Source organism: Mercenaria mercenaria, chromosome 12, assembly GCF_021730395.1.
Source record: "Mercenaria mercenaria strain notata chromosome 12, MADL_Memer_1, whole genome shotgun sequence".
Taxonomy (NCBI): Eukaryota; Metazoa; Mollusca; class Bivalvia; order Venerida; family Veneridae; genus Mercenaria; species Mercenaria mercenaria.
This window is the reverse complement of record NC_069372.1, coordinates 39,595,195-39,613,029: the sequence shown is the minus strand read 5'-3', so window position 1 is coordinate 39,613,029 and position 17,835 is coordinate 39,595,195. Positions and strand designations below refer to the sequence as shown.

General features: G+C 34.1%; 1 protein-coding gene across 1 annotated transcript; it reads right to left on the bottom strand.

Moving 5' to 3' along the window:
- Nucleotides 1–13,826: 13,826 nt before the first annotated feature.
- On the bottom strand, nt 13,827–17,062 carry LOC128547124 (adrenocorticotropic hormone receptor-like). The gene is made up of 2 exons (XM_053518844.1): nt 16,942–17,062; nt 13,827–16,312 (listed from the first exon to the last, which is right to left on the bottom strand). The coding sequence occupies exon 2, from the start codon at nt 15,807–15,809 to the stop codon at nt 14,757–14,759; it is 1,053 nt and encodes a 350-aa protein (XP_053374819.1). The 5' UTR covers nt 15,810–16,312; nt 16,942–17,062; the 3' UTR covers nt 13,827–14,756.
- Nucleotides 17,063–17,835: the final 773 nt, after the last annotated feature.

The window sequence follows — 17,835 nt, the reverse complement described above, 5'->3', positions numbered from 1 at the left end:
TTCTTGCAGTCTGGAACAAAAAAGACAATGATCTTCAAATAAAAGTAACTCATAGTCTATGTACATGTATTCTCTCTTTTAAACAGGCAATAAATCTCCTCTCAGTGGTACCTATACCATGAAACTAATATGTTAAAACAAATATATGTTATCTTCGACTCATGTTCCCTTCATTTACAGCCTTATGTGCTGACCTAAACACTCCTCGATCGACTTTCTTAGATGCGCCATTGTGAAAAATCATCTTTTATATTAATTTATGTTGCAGTCTAAATTGATGAATAATATTTTTTTGTAAATATTTAGCAGAAGGTCTGTAAGTCTGTAAGTCGAAATACTCATTAAGTATCTAAAGTACTTTTTCAAACTCTCACAGGTAATCATATACTTTTTCATAAATATGACATTTTGATACAAGCAAAACAATACTACCTTCACTATAAAACACTAAGCAATATATGAGCCGTGCCATGAGAAAACCAACATAGTGGGTTTGCGACCAGCATGGATCCAGACCAGCCTGCGCATCCGCGCAGTCTGGTCAGGCTCCATGCTGTTCGCTTTTAAAGCCTACTGCAATGAGAGAAACCATTAGCGAACAGCATGGAGCTTGACCAGACTGCGTGGATGCGCAGGCTGGTCTGGATCCATGCTGGTCGCAAACCCACTATGTTGATTTTCTCATGGCACGGCTCATATCATTTTATTATCGGCTACCTAACAGTTATTTTTACTATGAATACGTTGAAAAAAAACAACAACATTAGAAGCAGTTTTTATTGGTAAATCATGCACATATAAATATATCGTTACTGTTTTTAAACAAAATGTGATATTGGGTCTAAACCCGTTTCATTTTCCACGCATATAACAAAGCTGTATCATCGCTTTTATATAATGTAATTTATGAAGAATGAAACGCAACCAAGTAAAAGCAATTGCAGACTTGGTGTGACTGACTCTGTTCGCAAGTGGTTAAACGTTCACATCACTCATGGCCAATAGCACAAGCTTTAGCATAACTGTAAAGTATTCCAAGATCAGAGAGAAACCCAGTTTTAACCTTGTTCTTTTACTGAAGCTACGGTCTTTATGAGTACATTCATAAACAAATATCCAGTACGAATAGGAACGTTCAAAGAACACAGTTACTCCAAAACGAGGCTCCAGACTGTTTGTATAGGTGTGTAATTAATTGACATGTTCACACAAATACAAAGTAAAACAGAGAACAAGGCAAAACATATGATAAAAGAAAACAATGGGGAACCGCCTAAGAACTATCTGTGGCAAAAGCGCCACTGAGTAATTTTATCAAAACAATTGTGTGCACCAAACCTCAAACCATGTAAAAGTTACACAGGGAAGTTAAGATAAAAGTCATCCCCGCCAAGTGAACCCCTAATCTATGTGGTAACAAAAGGCATGATAAGCCAAACACAAAAATGCTTGTGTAAATAATTTTAAAGATAGCATACCAAATCAAAACGCATAATTTTTATATGCAGAAGAAGGCATTACAAAAAAGAAACCTCATTAAGAAACAGGCAACAATTATCAAACAGCTCAGTCCCAGCGGGATTTAAGAACTGTCCATGATGTAGTCAGCCAGCTATTTTGTCAGACACAATCGGAGAGGCAAACGCATTGTACACCTGCTAAAGCTAGGCATAGTAAGACTAAGGGAGTCGAGTCATAACCTAGTTTAATACTAGTACTAATTATTAGTTTTGGGATGAGTATATGAAATCATGTCCGCCAAAAATAAATCTGGATGTCATTCACATTTGTTCATATAGTCAATCATTATATTAAGATACATGCAACGAATAGAACTTCATTCAGACAAATGGAAAGTCCCTTTGTTGTGTTTCATAACATATAATCTAGGGCATGGTCAGTTCTTTCAAGGGTTGGAATGCTTGAAGAAAATATTGCGGTCGAATTTATGGTCTTAACGTTTATAGAATATCCTTTATTTGCATACTTTTTCATAATTTTATTAGTTAATGGACTTGATACTTTTCAAAAGGATTTCTGAAATAATACAAATAATCTCCTGTCAAAGTCTCAAACTTCTAAAGTCGGTGCTTTGATGCGTGGAGGATTTTCTCATTTCAATATCTTTGGTAAACAGACATAATGAAAACGAGTATGCAATTATTTACTTGGTTGCGTTTTATGCCACAGACACTTGGGGCTTTGACAAGCTTATCTTAGCATTTGTCAACAATCTTCTGCGTATTTCCACCACACAGACATATCTGACGAACATGAACAAGTTTCCTAAGCATCTGGTAGCATTTTGAATATACCCTTATATACTATCAGGCCTAAATATACTCAAGATTCTAAACTTGTCCCCATTGTTTACATACAGTGACCTTGTTCCGGGCAATTTTATGTTCGTCAGATATGTCTGTGTGGTGGCAATATGCAGAACATTGTTGACCAATACTAAGATAAGCTTGTCAAAGCCCCAAGTGTCTGAGTTTTATGCCTTACCCTTTTGCCCGCTGAATTTCTAAAATGGACTGGACCATCATTCAACTGGGCAATACTAGTTATTATTCGAAGGGGTGTTCACTGAAAATGTACTGACTGAATAGCGAACAGTGCAGACCACAATCAGCCTGCATGTATGTGAATGTGCAGGCTGATCTTGGTCTGCACTGGTCGCAAAGGCAAAATCTTTAACCGCCAGCAGGGATCGCTTTCTAGGTTTTATTCAATAATTAATAAATAATAATGAACCATACTTAGGAAGAAACTTTATGTCTGCATTATATTAATATTACTTAAGGAATTGTTCTCCAAAAAATCATAATTAGTCCATTTGGGATAAATATAGATACTTACTATAGTATATTATAATCCTGACTGTCTTGTTTATAATGTATTGATTACTGGTTAGAATTAAACATTATATAGATATAGTTTTAGAGATCAATCAATAACTCAAATAATAATCTAACCTTACATTTATTTTTACACCTGTATGACATAGATTTAAGTTAAAATGAAAAATGATTAAAAACTGTATTATGATATATGATATATTCTAATATGCTTTTCTGTGTTAAAACACTCTTACGCTAGAATGACGTCACGTTAACTTGCGGTGACGTCAGTGTTTTTTGTTGCGACCAAGAAAGAGCGCTTCTATATTTTATCTACTGTTTTAGATTAAGGGCATATTAGAATCGAAATAATTTATACCAAAACCGTGTTTTAACAGTATTTATACACTCGGGCGGTAATACGTCGTACATATAATTTCGCCCGGGCTGCGCCCTCGTGAAATTATTACGCCCGACGTATAACCACCCATCGTGCATAAATAGTGTTAAAACACTCTTTTGCTATAAATTATTTCTTAAGTATAAATAACATAATATCTCAATGTCAGCTTAAATAGTGGATCTGAATTTATGTTATTAGACTTAAAGAATTTTCTGATGTCATACAATATGCATGAATCTTACAGTATTCTTGCATTGAGATAAGTTCTTCCCACAATAATTCAGTTATACTTATCACTGGCTTGATAGATATGAATATCTTCAAGAGCGGCTACACGGAAATTAAATAAGAATTTAAAATGTTCAAATCAAGACTTAAGAATTATACTTGGTCTTAAATCTTACATATAGGCAACTTATATGCATTTTTTAATTGTTTTTATAATTTATCTATCAATTCATTAAAGGCAAAGAAAGTAAACACCCGCTTCAGCCGAAGCTAGCATTGTATATTTCATTACCTCTCATGAACAGACTCAATCAAACCGAGTCTGCTAGTATTTTGCTTGGTTGTATTTTGTGCTGCCAAAGGATTTAACAAACTTCTTTTCCTTTTCAACTGAGAACTTTAATAAAGATGGTTTTTTATCTTAGAAAATGAAAACGGGATATCATGTCATCATTGTACATCAATATTATTATGCTAGCAGAAACGTTCAACGGATAAATCTAATACAGGATCTGTGTAGTATTGCAATATTGTCACGAACAACCTAAGAGTTTGTATTAATATTTAATACTTTTACACAAATATCAATTCTTAAGACATTCTAATCACTATGCGGATAGGGTTGAATTTTAAGTAATCACCTATTGCAATACCTGGCATTATATTTTTGTAAAAGAGTTTTCTTTACTAATGCCTACTCACTGAAACTTATCTTTAATTACACTTAAAACTATTTTTGTTATGTTTATATATTTAACAATTGAGATGCCTGTAAATTATGAAATAAGACGTATCGAGTGCTAACCTTTATCATGAATATTCTAAGCGTTTAGCAGGTCATACATAACCAGATATAATACATTAAAATAAAAAATATATACCTTTTTTCAATCCATTCATGTGCACAGTAGTGATCATTTTCTCCCGATATAAGTATACAAGTTAATCTACTAGTATACAGTATTATGCATTATTTTGTGAAATACCTTGTAGTGTAGTGACTTGGTAGATTAAATATACTTAGTTCTTTAATCCCTATTGTGAAAACCTCATATGAGCCGTGCCATGAGAAAACCAACATAGTGGCTTTGCGACCAGCATGGATCCAGACCAGCCTGCGCATCCGCGCAGTCTGGCCAGGATCCATGCTCTTCGCTTTCAAAGCCTATTCCAATTAGAGAAACTTTTAGCGAACAGCATGGATCCTGACCAGACTGCGCGGATGCGCAGGCTGGTCTGGATCCATGCTGGTCGCAAAGCCACTATGTTGGTTTTCTCATGGCGCGGCTCATATATCTTTTGTGGTTGGGACCCCAGTTGGGAAGAATTAATATCTGGATTACGAAATGGTTAACATCCGCAGTCGTATCCACGTAACCACTAGCTATGTGATGTGTTGAGAACGGCACATGATGTTCATTCAAATTCTATTGTCTAAAGTATTTAACTTAATGACACATCTATTGATTTCTTCTCGATCTTTTACAGTGTTTGTGAAAAAGTAACATCAGTCAGTCATTCTGGGTTTATAATTTTAAAAAAAAAATATTTATTAGTACTAATTTGGTAGCACGTTAAAAATTAAGAAGCGCAATTTCAACAATTTCAGCATGTTTTTCAGTTTATTTTATTTCATATGTTTATATTGTTATACTCTCTCGTATACACGCATGCATGTACAGTTTATGTGACGATGAACTTCTATGTTCAAGTCAAGTTGTTAATAAAATTTCTGTTCTGTTCTGTTCTATAATTTTAGCACATGTACCAGTCTAAGAATCAAACTGTCTCATCATCATTAAATACCGATTGATGGTTTCTCAAACTCTATAGCCTGAGCTCTCTATACTTCCGTACAGTGTCCTTCACCTCACTAATGGTTTTCGACTTTTTCAAATCACCTGTCTTGACTTTTTCTTGTGACTTCCATAATGGGTTTAAATTTCTTCTTTCGCTGATAATTTATTCAAGGCTGTTACAATAGTTTAGCACTTTTGTACAAAGGTACACACGAAGATAAGCTTTTTGGGTCATCTTGACTCGCCTTTCAAAACCATATGTTTTATAAGAACTTCGTCAGTAGTTTACTGAATCGTCACAGTAGTTGTCTTCTGCATGGTCCTTAGTCCTACTCCACATCACATTATGTAATAGCATGGTCCACAGTCCTACTCCACATCACATTATATAATAGCAGTGATACACCTTTCGTATATGCGTGGAATATGAAACGGGTTTAGACACAATATCATATTTTACCCCCCCCAAAAATGTAAGGATATATTCATATGTGCATGATGTACCAATAAAAACTGCTTCTAATTTTTTTAACGTATTTATGGTAAAAATAATTTTCAACTAGTCGATAATAAAATGAGATATCACTTTGTGTTTTATAGTGAAGGTAATACTGTTTTGCTTGTATCAAAATGTCACATTTATGAAAAGGTATTGTAAGACCTGACAGGTAGGGTTAGTAAATATGCAATAAAATTGATCTGTATATCCTATGCATACAAGTAGACGAATCATGTTGTTGTCATGTCAACGACGTCAAGCAGTGCAACTAACGGACCATGTTTTTAAAATACATCGTATACCGATATCATATTCAATTTAATTTTGCTCAACTTCTTTATTATACGGTAGAGTACTGACTCACTTTAATCAATTATTGTTTGCACGACTTTTCTTCTATTTTCATTATTACACTAATTTATTGGAAATTTCTAAAACAATCACTATGACTTGTTGTTGTAAGCATTTACGTATCAATATTTTCCTGACCAAATGTCAAAAATTTCCAAATGCATGACAAATGTTAAACTGGCGATATATTGGCAAATTATTGTGACAATGATATTTTCATTGAAGCATAATTATGTTAACCTACTGTTAATAAAATTGTGTTTGTTTCTCAGGTTGTGTATTCATCAGTACAGACTCTTGTTTTCCGTTGTATACATCTATTTTTTTCTTATTTTTGCTCGCTTATCCTGATTATTACATTTTCAATCATAAACAGTCTTTTTTTCTTTGATCTCATAGTGTCATTGAATTCATAGCAAGTGATGTTTTCAGACCAGTTTCTTCAATCACTAATAGCAGAGCTACCGGCACCGCTTTGCGGCACCGACAGTGTCGCATTTTTTGTTACACGTGTGAAAAAGAAAACAGATATAGTGTATACTATATAATATCGAGTTGAAATTAGTGGTATTTATTGGAATCGGTGCTGTTCGGGTTTCTCCCAGTAGACTATGCTCGTAGTAGTTAACGGGGTCAGTAGACGTTTGCTGTTTACAGATTATAAAAGCGTCCCGCTTACTGATATGAACATAGAATAAGGCCTAACTAAACTAAAGGAACCAGCCTGGGTACCATCTGGTCTAGTCGCATAATGGCGGACAGTTAATTTGGGACTATTTTTTTCATCTGAGATGGCAATCCAGGTATTTGTTGGTGCTATATTTGTTTTAAATTTCATTGTGGATATACTGCTGACATTCTAGTAGAAAAATCAAGAGGGAAGGCTGTATTTTGTGAAGTAAAATCCAATGACAGCAAGCGTAGTAATATGGGTTCATGACCGGGTCATTTTTGATGTAGTTTTACAGTAAACAAATGTGACAGGAGAAATATTTCTAGAAGATACATGACCCCTACTTTTCTTTACATTTTTTGATGGTTTAAAGACTACTCTTTACAATGAGGTAAGGAATTGCAATTTAAAATGGGCCTGGCTATATGTGACAACTCTGTAAACATTGTCTGTTTTATATAGAATATATAGGGAGTATTGTTTACGCTATTGTGACCTATAAGAAAATCAGGATGACGTCACATGTCAAAAAATATCGTCTGCACTTTGCAAAAATGGATTTACATTTCATGCAAACTGCTATTAGAGCTAAATTAACACAAAATTCAGTACCATTTGGTACAAAACACTGTTTGAAATGGATTGGACCCACTTCGGGCCAAAATTGGCCTCAGTACGGCCGCATTAGAATCACTCTCCCAAGTTGGGAAAGAAGTAGGAGAGAATATGCCCACAGACTGGCATATATGGTTCACCACAGCCTACTAGAACTACCTATAGGGCTTCATGTGTCCCATCTTTGTCATATATCTTTATGTGTAAACCCTGAACATTTAAGTTTAGAGCCTCAGATGATAAACAATGAGAGACAGGGCTGTGGTGATGTATGTACATCTCACCAACTTGGGGGAGTGAACTATCCTGATTGTATTCTTTGGTAAAATTTGCTACTTTATTTACTTGTTTATTTATTTATCAATTTATTATAATGATAAATATAGTCATAGTAATAGAATATTGTATTTTATTGCCAATATTGAGATAACAACAACAACAACAAACATTAACACATCTAAGGTCACTTTGACCCAGCCAGTTTACTCTACAGAAAGGTTTTATGCATATGTATGATCATTAAGGGCTGCTGAGGAGTAATCTGGCTTAGGATCAGAGAGCCCTTTAGTGTAATGAAGTTCAGAATGTACTCTGTAATTGCGCATTCGACGGGCAAACCTTGCAGCTATTGCCCTCGAAATGTAGCCCGAGGACCGAAAGAGCTTTTCTCTACGTTCTACCTTTAGCAAATGTTTCACAACCGCAGAACCACGGGCAGGACTTGTACCCAAGGCCCTTGCCTTGAGAGATAACGCCCCAGCTTGCCCGTGATTAAGTCTCAAGATTTGACTGTGAATACGGCCGTGACAGTTTCGGGGAAATGTAACAGATTTTGGCATACTTGCTTGATATGCTCTATTTACCGCTTCACATTTTTGAGTAGAGGACAATAATTTGGTTTTATCTATACTCTCTGGACCCAGAAATAGTTTTATACATTGTAACAAGGCTTTTTCATCAGAAAGTGTCATTTTGATTTTAACATTTGCTGGGAGGTAGTTTTTAACTTGACGGTAATTACCGGTACAAACAAGGCTGTACTGTTTACAAGGCTCACCGCAGTAGCCCTTGAAGCACAGAACAATTGTTTGAATAATTTTTTGCATTTTACATTTTATTACACTGAGTTCACCATTATAGACATGATGAGCTCTCTTGAGCTCAGATATACATCTAGATTTTACTGATAATGCAAATCTATTCTTTATATTTGATTTTTGTTTACTTGGGACAGAGAACATAGTGTTACTGAATGGAGCCTTGTACAACTCTCGCTTAAGAGAGTTTGCAAGATGTCTTACATCTTTAAAGTGTGTTACTTTGCTACCTTTTCCTTTATCTTCACCAGAATGACTCTTGCTGTCACCATCACCAGTGTAACTTGCAATATTAAGATCTTTTTGTATTTCCTTTGCTACATTTTCACTCCATTTTGCTTCATTACCAATTGATTCGGTCACTTCTAAGTTTGCTGTACAGTGACCCGGATGGTTAGGACATTTTACATCAATACCTTTATTTTGTAATTTTGAAGCATTACTACAAATTTTAACACCAACATAAGCACCAATGATTTTTTTATTTTTTGTATTATTTTCACACATAGTTGTGGCAACAATAGTGCCAGCTTGGAATGGTGTGCTTTCAGAGTTGAATAGTGGGTTGTTGTAACAAGAATCACCCTCAACATTTACTTTTGAACTGTCAGTGTAACCACATTTTTCATTTTCAGACTTTAAGTTTTGTCTTATTTCTTGCATATTATCAACATTTAGCATTTCTACCCTTTTTCCTACTTTGTTAGCAGCCTTTTGCATTGCTGGTACACTTGGGGGAATAATATTTGCATGTGCAAGAATTCTAGATGCACCAGTATTACTAATTGGGGTAGTCATCAGGCCGGCCTGGAACCCAAGGTTTATTTTTGAAGCCTTTCTACCCTGTTTACAACCCTCATTCTCTACCTCTTCATACATTTTGTAGTAATCACTGACATAGCTACATTTAGTACATTTTAAACGTTCACTCCAAGCCAAACCCCACCGACGTGAAGCCTCGGCATCAAAGATTAAGTCACCTGTACAGGCATTTTTACCAACACAGTGCATTTTTATTTCAGAATAAAACATTTGTTGTACCAGTGCTGGACAGTACACTTTATTTGTAAACAAATCTGGGTGAAGTTTGTTATTCATTGGACTAGTATACTCATCAATTAGCCTTTCACGTTTGAACAGTGGCCGCAAGGGTGTTGCATTAGTGGTTCAGCCTTCTGAGTCTTTGAAAGAAAGTGTACCAGAATTTTCAACAATTCTACCCTCATATGACTCCTTATCTAGTCTGGTGTACTTGTTTTTAACAGAGTTTGGTAAGTAATTATATGCTTTACCTTTGTTTACACTTTGTTCACCTAGTTTAAATCCAACCTTTTTACACAACATTTTACGAGAGCGCTTTTTAACCATTTTTATGTTTTACGGTAATTCACGGGTAATTACGGTAATTTTTTTTTAAGTGTTTAATGCATGCAGTTTGAAATTAGAACCAGAAGTGATAGCCTTCAAAGATATTGAAAGGGCTCAGTTATAGCACTTTCACTTGGCTCTCCAGCAGGCTGACATTTCACACCTTTTTTTAGTACCAGACAGGGTGCCCAGTGTATTGTCATTTTTTCATGAGAAGGTGCATTTGGACAGAAAGTTGTCTGTTTTTCAGTTCCAAATTTAATTACTGCAGGCTAAAATTGCTTTGAAAGTCCTGTTTTACTGAATAATTTTGCAAAAATGCATTTCAAACCAGAAATTATGGGAAAAAAACTGCCCAAATTTGAAAAAAAAGGGCCATTTTCATATCAGATATACAATTTTAGAAAAAAAGTATCCTATATAGAGCAATATTTAAGAGAAAGGAAGACATCCGCATACAGTCATACATATTTGATAACAAATTTTGACGGAATTTCAGAAATAGGCCTGTTATAGTGAAAGAATGAAATTTGTCTTAAAATCAGCGTTAACCGAGCAATTATGTTAAATTCAGTGACCGTATAGAAAACTGAATTTTGAGAATATTTCTATGAATTTTTACAAAAAAATTGGTAGTCTTGTTTGAAATACATTGTTTTTGATAATCAAAGTGTTCAAAGTCTGAAAGGGAAGCATTGAGTTTCCTTATAGGCCTAACTAAACTAAAGGAACCAGCCTGGGTACCATCTGGTCTAGTCGCATAATGGCGGACAGTTAATTTGGGACTATTTTTTCATCTGAGATGGCAATCCAGGTATTTGTTGGTGCTATTTTTGTTTTAAATTTCATTGTGGATATACTGCTGACATTCTAGTAGAAAAATCAAGAGGGAAGGCTGTATTTTGTGAAGTAAAATCCAATGACAGCAAGCGTAGTAATATGGGTTCATGACCGGGTCATTTTTGATGTAGTTTTACAGTAAACAAATGTGACAGGAGAAATCTTTCTTAGAAGATACATGATCCCTACTTTTCTTTACATTTTTTGATGGTTTAAAGACTACTCTTTACAATGAGGTAAGGAATTGCAATTTAAAATGGGCCTGGCTATATGTGACAACTCTGTAAACATTGTCTGTTTTATATAGAATATATAGGGAGTATTGTTTACGCTATTGTGACCATAAAAATATATACGGGTGTTTGATGATAAGAAATTAGCGCCGAATAAATTTTCTAAGTAGAAAAAAAGAAGCTGTAATACATACATTTCAATATCTCGCTGCCGTAACTGAAATGTTTTATATATACATATAATTGTCGGATATGACGTCACATATTCACTTTTGCGCAAAGGTAGCGTGTCCGTCTTACATTCGAGAGATCGGGAGTTTGATCCCTATCAACACCACACTTTTTTTTTTTTTTTTTTTACTTTTTTGCTTATTTCACTAGTTTTATTGTATTTATCATGAATTTTTCAAATATTGTAACAAAATATCATTCATGTGAAATTTTAACAAATGTTTTGTTTTGATGTCAGGTTCCAGTGTACTGCCTGTACAGTAGATAAAGATTCTAACTTTTAAAATAAGTTTTGGGGTCCACATTAACAGGCGTTGAATTTTGGAAAAGCACACATTGCTCTTCTCCACTTTCACATATATTGCATTCACGCTTTTAAGAATCACCGACCAGAGTTTTACACTTGGAACAAGCTGTCGGCTATACAAATGAGAATAAACATTAAAATGGAGCTAAAAGATTAACTTTAAAAGGCCCTAGATTTTTAGCAATTCAGTAAATTAAAAATGGGTTTTTGAGAATTTCGACGAACTTTCTTCTTCTCTAAGTAAATTCTAATCAGTAATTTTTAAAAATAGTTTGTCTTTTGATTTAAAAAAACATTGTACATGTAAATGAATGATTGTCATCCTCCCATACGAGACGTCTACCAGAGCCTATTCATAGCAGAATTTTTGGCGGAATTTTGGTCCCATTTTTCCTTCCAAAAAGAACGTAATTTGACAATAATGACATTAAAAAGAATTGCAATAGTCATTGTTTATGATCCCAGGATTACGTAAATTCTGATTTCTATAAATGTTGGAACTGGAACATTAAATATTTACATCAGGTCTTCATTTCCAAACATTCACCCGAAAAGAAACACAATTATTTTAATTAAGGTATAGGCCTAATGAGATTCTATTAGGTTAAATAAATTCACAGGCCAAGCTTTCAAATTTGAAGGATTTATTATTAGTGATTGGTTTAGAAGTATGATAATAATTTATGTAAAATTGTTGATACAGTATGTTTCAATATGAATAACAGAAATAATTCAAATACGTTTTCTCTTAATCTTGGTGCAGATGTATATCTACCATACTTTCTTTTGTTTAGAATATTTGTCAGTTGTTCACATGTCGAGATTAAATTTTAATGCAGATTAAGATTTAACAAGCTTATACATCATGTTTTGCATTCAGAAATAATATAATAGAAAATGGAAGAACAACATGGAACTGTTATTAAAATAATTCCCAACTCTTATTTATGGATTACCACTAATACAGTTAATTGTAATAAGAACATAAACTTCCTAAAAATGATCAATAACTTGAGATATATGCAGCAACATCACTTCTTTAATTTTTATAGGGCACTGGTGATTTTTCAAGGGAGCTCTGCCTTTAAGGTAGCAACTAATTTCAAATTATAATTTGTAGGTGAGGAAAAGAAGTACACGTTTTAAGAAATAAATGTATATCACTAGGCAATGCAAGAAATTTAAATTACAGACCTGTCAGATAACGTGTAACCTGGTATGATAATTCATGGTTTGATATGGATGTTTCTTTTTTTAGCCAGTGCTTTAGCAACAATCAACTACCAAGTTTCAACCTCGCGTCGTTTGAGTTTTCCTTCTATTTCTATGTGACCGCATCTCACAAATATTCTGGACGTGTAAAAATAGTCCCATATTTATTTTTTGATAATCTTGGTATCGTGTGGGCTTAAACAACAAAAACAAGCAGCAACGAATTCTAGAATAATTATAACTTTATATTCACATTCGAAATATTCGTAATCACTCCGCTCTAGGGTTAAGGTTGGGTTTAGGGGTTAGGGTTGAAACTGGCCCCACCCTGAGGTAAACTTAGTTTTACATAGAGTTGTATAGGAAAACCTTTAAACAATGTCTTGTCTTGAACCACAATGCAAAGAGCTTAGATATTTGGCATGTAGCATTGTGTGGTGGATCTCTACCAACACTGTTCAAATCATAACCGGTCTATGCACAATGAAATGTTGATTCTTCAGATGTATCGGTTGAAATATCACTCAATAAGCACTGTCTATTAGTCCTTTCAGAGCTTTGATTTAGAATTGTGTGGACTATACCTATATTAATAATTGGGAAATTCTAAACAATATAAAGACTGTCAATATAGGAAATGTTCATTTTCCTGCAAATAATTTTTGCTTGATGGCTATTATTTGAATTTCGTGAAACGCTATGTTTGCTGATGTTATGTGGTAATTGTTTTACTGGCATGTTGACATTTAATTTTCATACAGGATGAGTTTATCCAAATAACATTTAAACCACGGCGTTTCTGGAATTTAATTTCCTAGTATTTGGACTCAGTCTTATTATATTTTCTGGTCCTCTGATTTTCGCTTAAGCCGGCGCCGGGCGTAAGGGTGTTTCATATTTCACTATCTTTCATCAACATACTTAGTCAGACTAGTCTGCTTTTATGTTGCTTGGCTTTAAAATGATCTTCTTGTAGATTAAATTATAAGATGTGATAGGTTTTATCATTTCTTGTATGCCAGACGGGATTTTTTCCGTGCTTTTGCGCCGGTGTTGGACCGAATCATTTTGCACATACACAACAATGACTCTTGTGCTGTAATTTATGAATGAATGCGTAAATTCATACGCTACTATAGCAAAATTGTGCTCAAAAGAACAGCATTCGTTTTATTTCATATCCTTTATTTGAATAATACATTATGCAAAGAAAAGACTCTGTCACTTGTAGAAGGTTCGGCTTGAAATAACTTGCTCTTACGTATTGTTTTTGTGATAACTTTGCGGAGCCTTGTTACCGCCTTAATAGTTACCCTTGAGCCTGATATTTCAATCCACCCAATCAGCTAGTGAATGATTCTTATACTATTACATCATATTTCATATTCTCGTAGATTATAATAAAAAAAGAAGAAAAAAAAAAGAAAAAAAACAACAACAAAAAAAAAAAAAAACCAAAAAAAAAAAAAAAAAAAACCCCAGATATATCTACATGCAAACTTATTAGCATAATAAACTATTCTTCAAAATATTTACAATGGTGGCCCTTTCAGCGAGAATGCATGCGAGATCTAACGTTGTTAACAAAATAAATATGAGCAAAATGGGTTTGCTCAAAGGAATTCCTTTCCAAACTGGACACCAAGATAATAAAATGAACATTAAATAACAGCTAAAACCATTTTTTCTCACGGTATTAATAAAAAAATGAATCGAAATGGACTATATGAGTTTTCCTGGATTTAAGAATTTTTCATTATGTTTTTATCACTAATATGTCAAAATGTATTACATTTTCTACAAGCTGACAAAAACACGCCTGACTTCAATTCACATTTCTCCGAATGAAGTAAAAGATTATGCTTTACAAACAGATTTATCCATTAAAGTGAACAAATATTATACCTGGTCATAAGTTATGTCTTCTATACATGTATATTCCTTAAAACAAACGCTCTGATGGATCAACATTTACATGATAGATGTAACAAAACTGTTTCGGTTGACAGTATATCTTATGTTTCGTTAAGCTGTGTTTTATAAAAAATTATTTGAAAGATTCAGTTATAGTCCAGGTTAACACCATTCGTGTCAGTTCGTACACAACGACATATTCTTCTATATAATGTTTTATATCGAATATTTATTTCTGGAATTCTATAAGCATAAATTACTGGGTCTAATACAGTGTTCAAAGTGTAAACACAACTGATAATGTTCATGATTAGGACTAAATCCGAAAGCGAAACAATTACATTTGTAAATATGAGTAGAAATATCCAGATGCTTGGCAAAATGCAAATAAAATATGTAACAATTATAAGAAAAAATGTGACCGCCGTTTTCGTAATAGTATGTCTAGATCTCGACGGCAGTCTATGCATAAAAGACTTGACTGAACACAGTATTATTGTGTAGATTGTCAAAAATATAAAGAAGAATAGTAGACAAAACAAGCAGTAAAACACACTGCCAAAAATAAATAATATTGTTATGTCTAAATTGCCGAACTGAGATAAAAGGAGTGCAACGGCTGCTAGCAGGAAGCTTGGTACTAACCACAGACATGTAACAATAATGTTTCCTCGTCTTTTTGACATTAATGTCTTATAACGGAGAGGTTTTCGTACCTTTATCAATATATCCACTGATATTGCAAACATTGTTCCGAGGCCAGCAAATTGTGTCGTGGTGTATATGAAAGCAAATACCGTCTTTGGGTTATTTGGTTTTGGCCATGTAGTGCCTATCAAATTTCTGAAAAATTTCCATGCGTTAGGGAAATTGAAAAACGATAACAAAAAGTGAAACAGGGCTATTAAGCTGTCAGATATGGCCAGGCTCATTATAAGTTTTAACTGGGTTTTCGGTGATTTCTTAAGTGACATGAGTATTATAATTGTTGCAAGGTTTAACAGAATACCACCGAATGATATAACACGTTCTGTCATGTTAAAATAAAATATCACGGAGACTGCAGTGTCATACTCGTTTCTGTATTTATCTAATATACTTTCATTTCTAAAGAATACATCTGACGAATTAGACGTGTTATTACATATACCTGTGTTACAAATAGTTTCATTGAAATTTGTTTCAGATAAGTAATCCATTTCCAGTAGTGTTAAATCGAAGCTGGTCAACAGTACACAAGCATTTTAGTTTCAAGCGGTTTATTGAAAGAGCCTATTTCCAAGCTTTCTCTAAATGTGTACTTTGCTATATCACTGGCATTATACATCTGTTATCATACGCTGCTGCCTTTGCAGTCATCCTTGGCATCATTAATTGCCGGAATGAAGTCGGATGCGTCTCGAGAAAATATTGTCTTTGAGAGAAAATTCTTGTCCTTCGCTACTTTCTTGTTCCCAATATTCTTGACTTCAGCAATTCTCTTCAAAGATAACAATAGTGTTTTTTCGAACCGTTAATTGGACGTAAAAAATCTACTTATTACGACGTTGCTCCGCTTAACAGATCTGTTCATCTGCGAGGTTTCTGAGGTCAACGAATATATGTTGTTTCGTTCTTCTGAGCGCACTACTCTTTATCCTATTGTAAGGTCATTTCATACCGTCGTACTTTGGAACACATGTTCAACTCACAGAATGTTCATCTGTAAATAAAAACGTTATGAAATATTATCAGACTAAACGAATAGTTTCTCTCCAAATATGTTTTAAATAACGACATTGAAATCAGAATATTAATTAGTTCATGATGATGTTTTCAAAATGGAAATACGATCTTTAAGAATAAAAGCATGAAATGCAACTTAGCGTAATCACAGAAAACTTGGTTTGTCTGTGCCTGTTCACAAGAGTTTATGAAATGTTCAACACCTCCCACTCGTATTGAAACCGGTTTAACCCTTAGCCTGCTGGCGGCAAGTGATTCTGCCTTTGCGACCAGTGCAGTCTGATCATGGTTTTCACTGTTCGCTATTCAGTCTGTAAATTTTCAGTGAACACCCTTTCCAATAATAAATGGTACTGCCCAAAATGAATGATGGACCAGTCCATTTTAGAAATATAGCAGGCAAAGGGTTAAACAGAATTCTGCTACACAGATACAGAATGGATTGCATGATCCAAAAGTACCAGAAGATATAACAACACTTCAGGTACGGATAACGTTTTACGTATAAAAAACATCTTCAGAATTGATAAGCTTTTTAGATAATGTTGAATACACAATCCTGCAATATACATGCAATAATTTTTAAATAAAAAAATATATATTTACCATGCGTTGTATCTGATCTTTTCAAACTGTATATAATCACTTACTAAAATGCGTTGATTAACTGTTTCTAATGTTATTAAATTGTCCAGTTGTTCCACATCTTGCATCTAATAGAACTTAGATATTCTAATCCGGTAACACATAAAATATTTGTTCCGGTCGAGGGTTGTCCCATGTGTGCACAGAGATTATTATTGAATATTTCGAACTTTACAAAATACGTTCCCCTTTATCAATATTTAGCTTAAATTAATATGTACTTGTTGGATGTTCGAAGCAACCCGTCTGAAGTATTTTTCCATTACAGCTTCTTTTTACTGTGTAACTGCGCGGCTCTGGGACTGTGGTTTTGGTGCTCTGTGCTTCCGAGAAATCTACCCTTACCTGTTATCTTTTTTAACGAAAGAAACCCCTTTACATGTTCTTCTGATCATATTTTGCATTTTTGACTACCTATGTACTTCAAACGTAGCCATTACGGGTACACTACCTGAAAAATCGCCATGGATTTGTTTCTAAAGATACTGCCAAATGTTTGAAGCGGAGGTAAAAATGTATATTGTCTTCGTAGAGATGGTACATACCCAAGTAAATCTAAGAGGAACAACTCTAAATTGACCAATAAACTGAAGCTAACATAAAACGTTGGACAAAAGTGAAAGAAAAATCAGATAGGTCCTTTTTCCAACAACTGATCAGGCAGACAAAATATGACCTACACTTGTTTAAATCTCATTGTATTCAATATACAATATGCACACTTTTCTCATAGCTTACACTCAGTCAGACAGTTATTTTATAAGTGGTAGTGAGGCCCTGATAGAAAGTTTAGTAATGCATGAAGATAATGTAAAATAATGCATGAATTCCTTTAAAGAAAGTTTACGAAATTAA

What these genes read in the sequence shown, in the direction of transcription:
- LOC128547124 (XM_053518844.1), bottom strand. Translation starts at nt 15,809, where the DNA reads ATGGATTACTTATCTGAAACAAATTTCAATGAAACTATTTGTAACACA.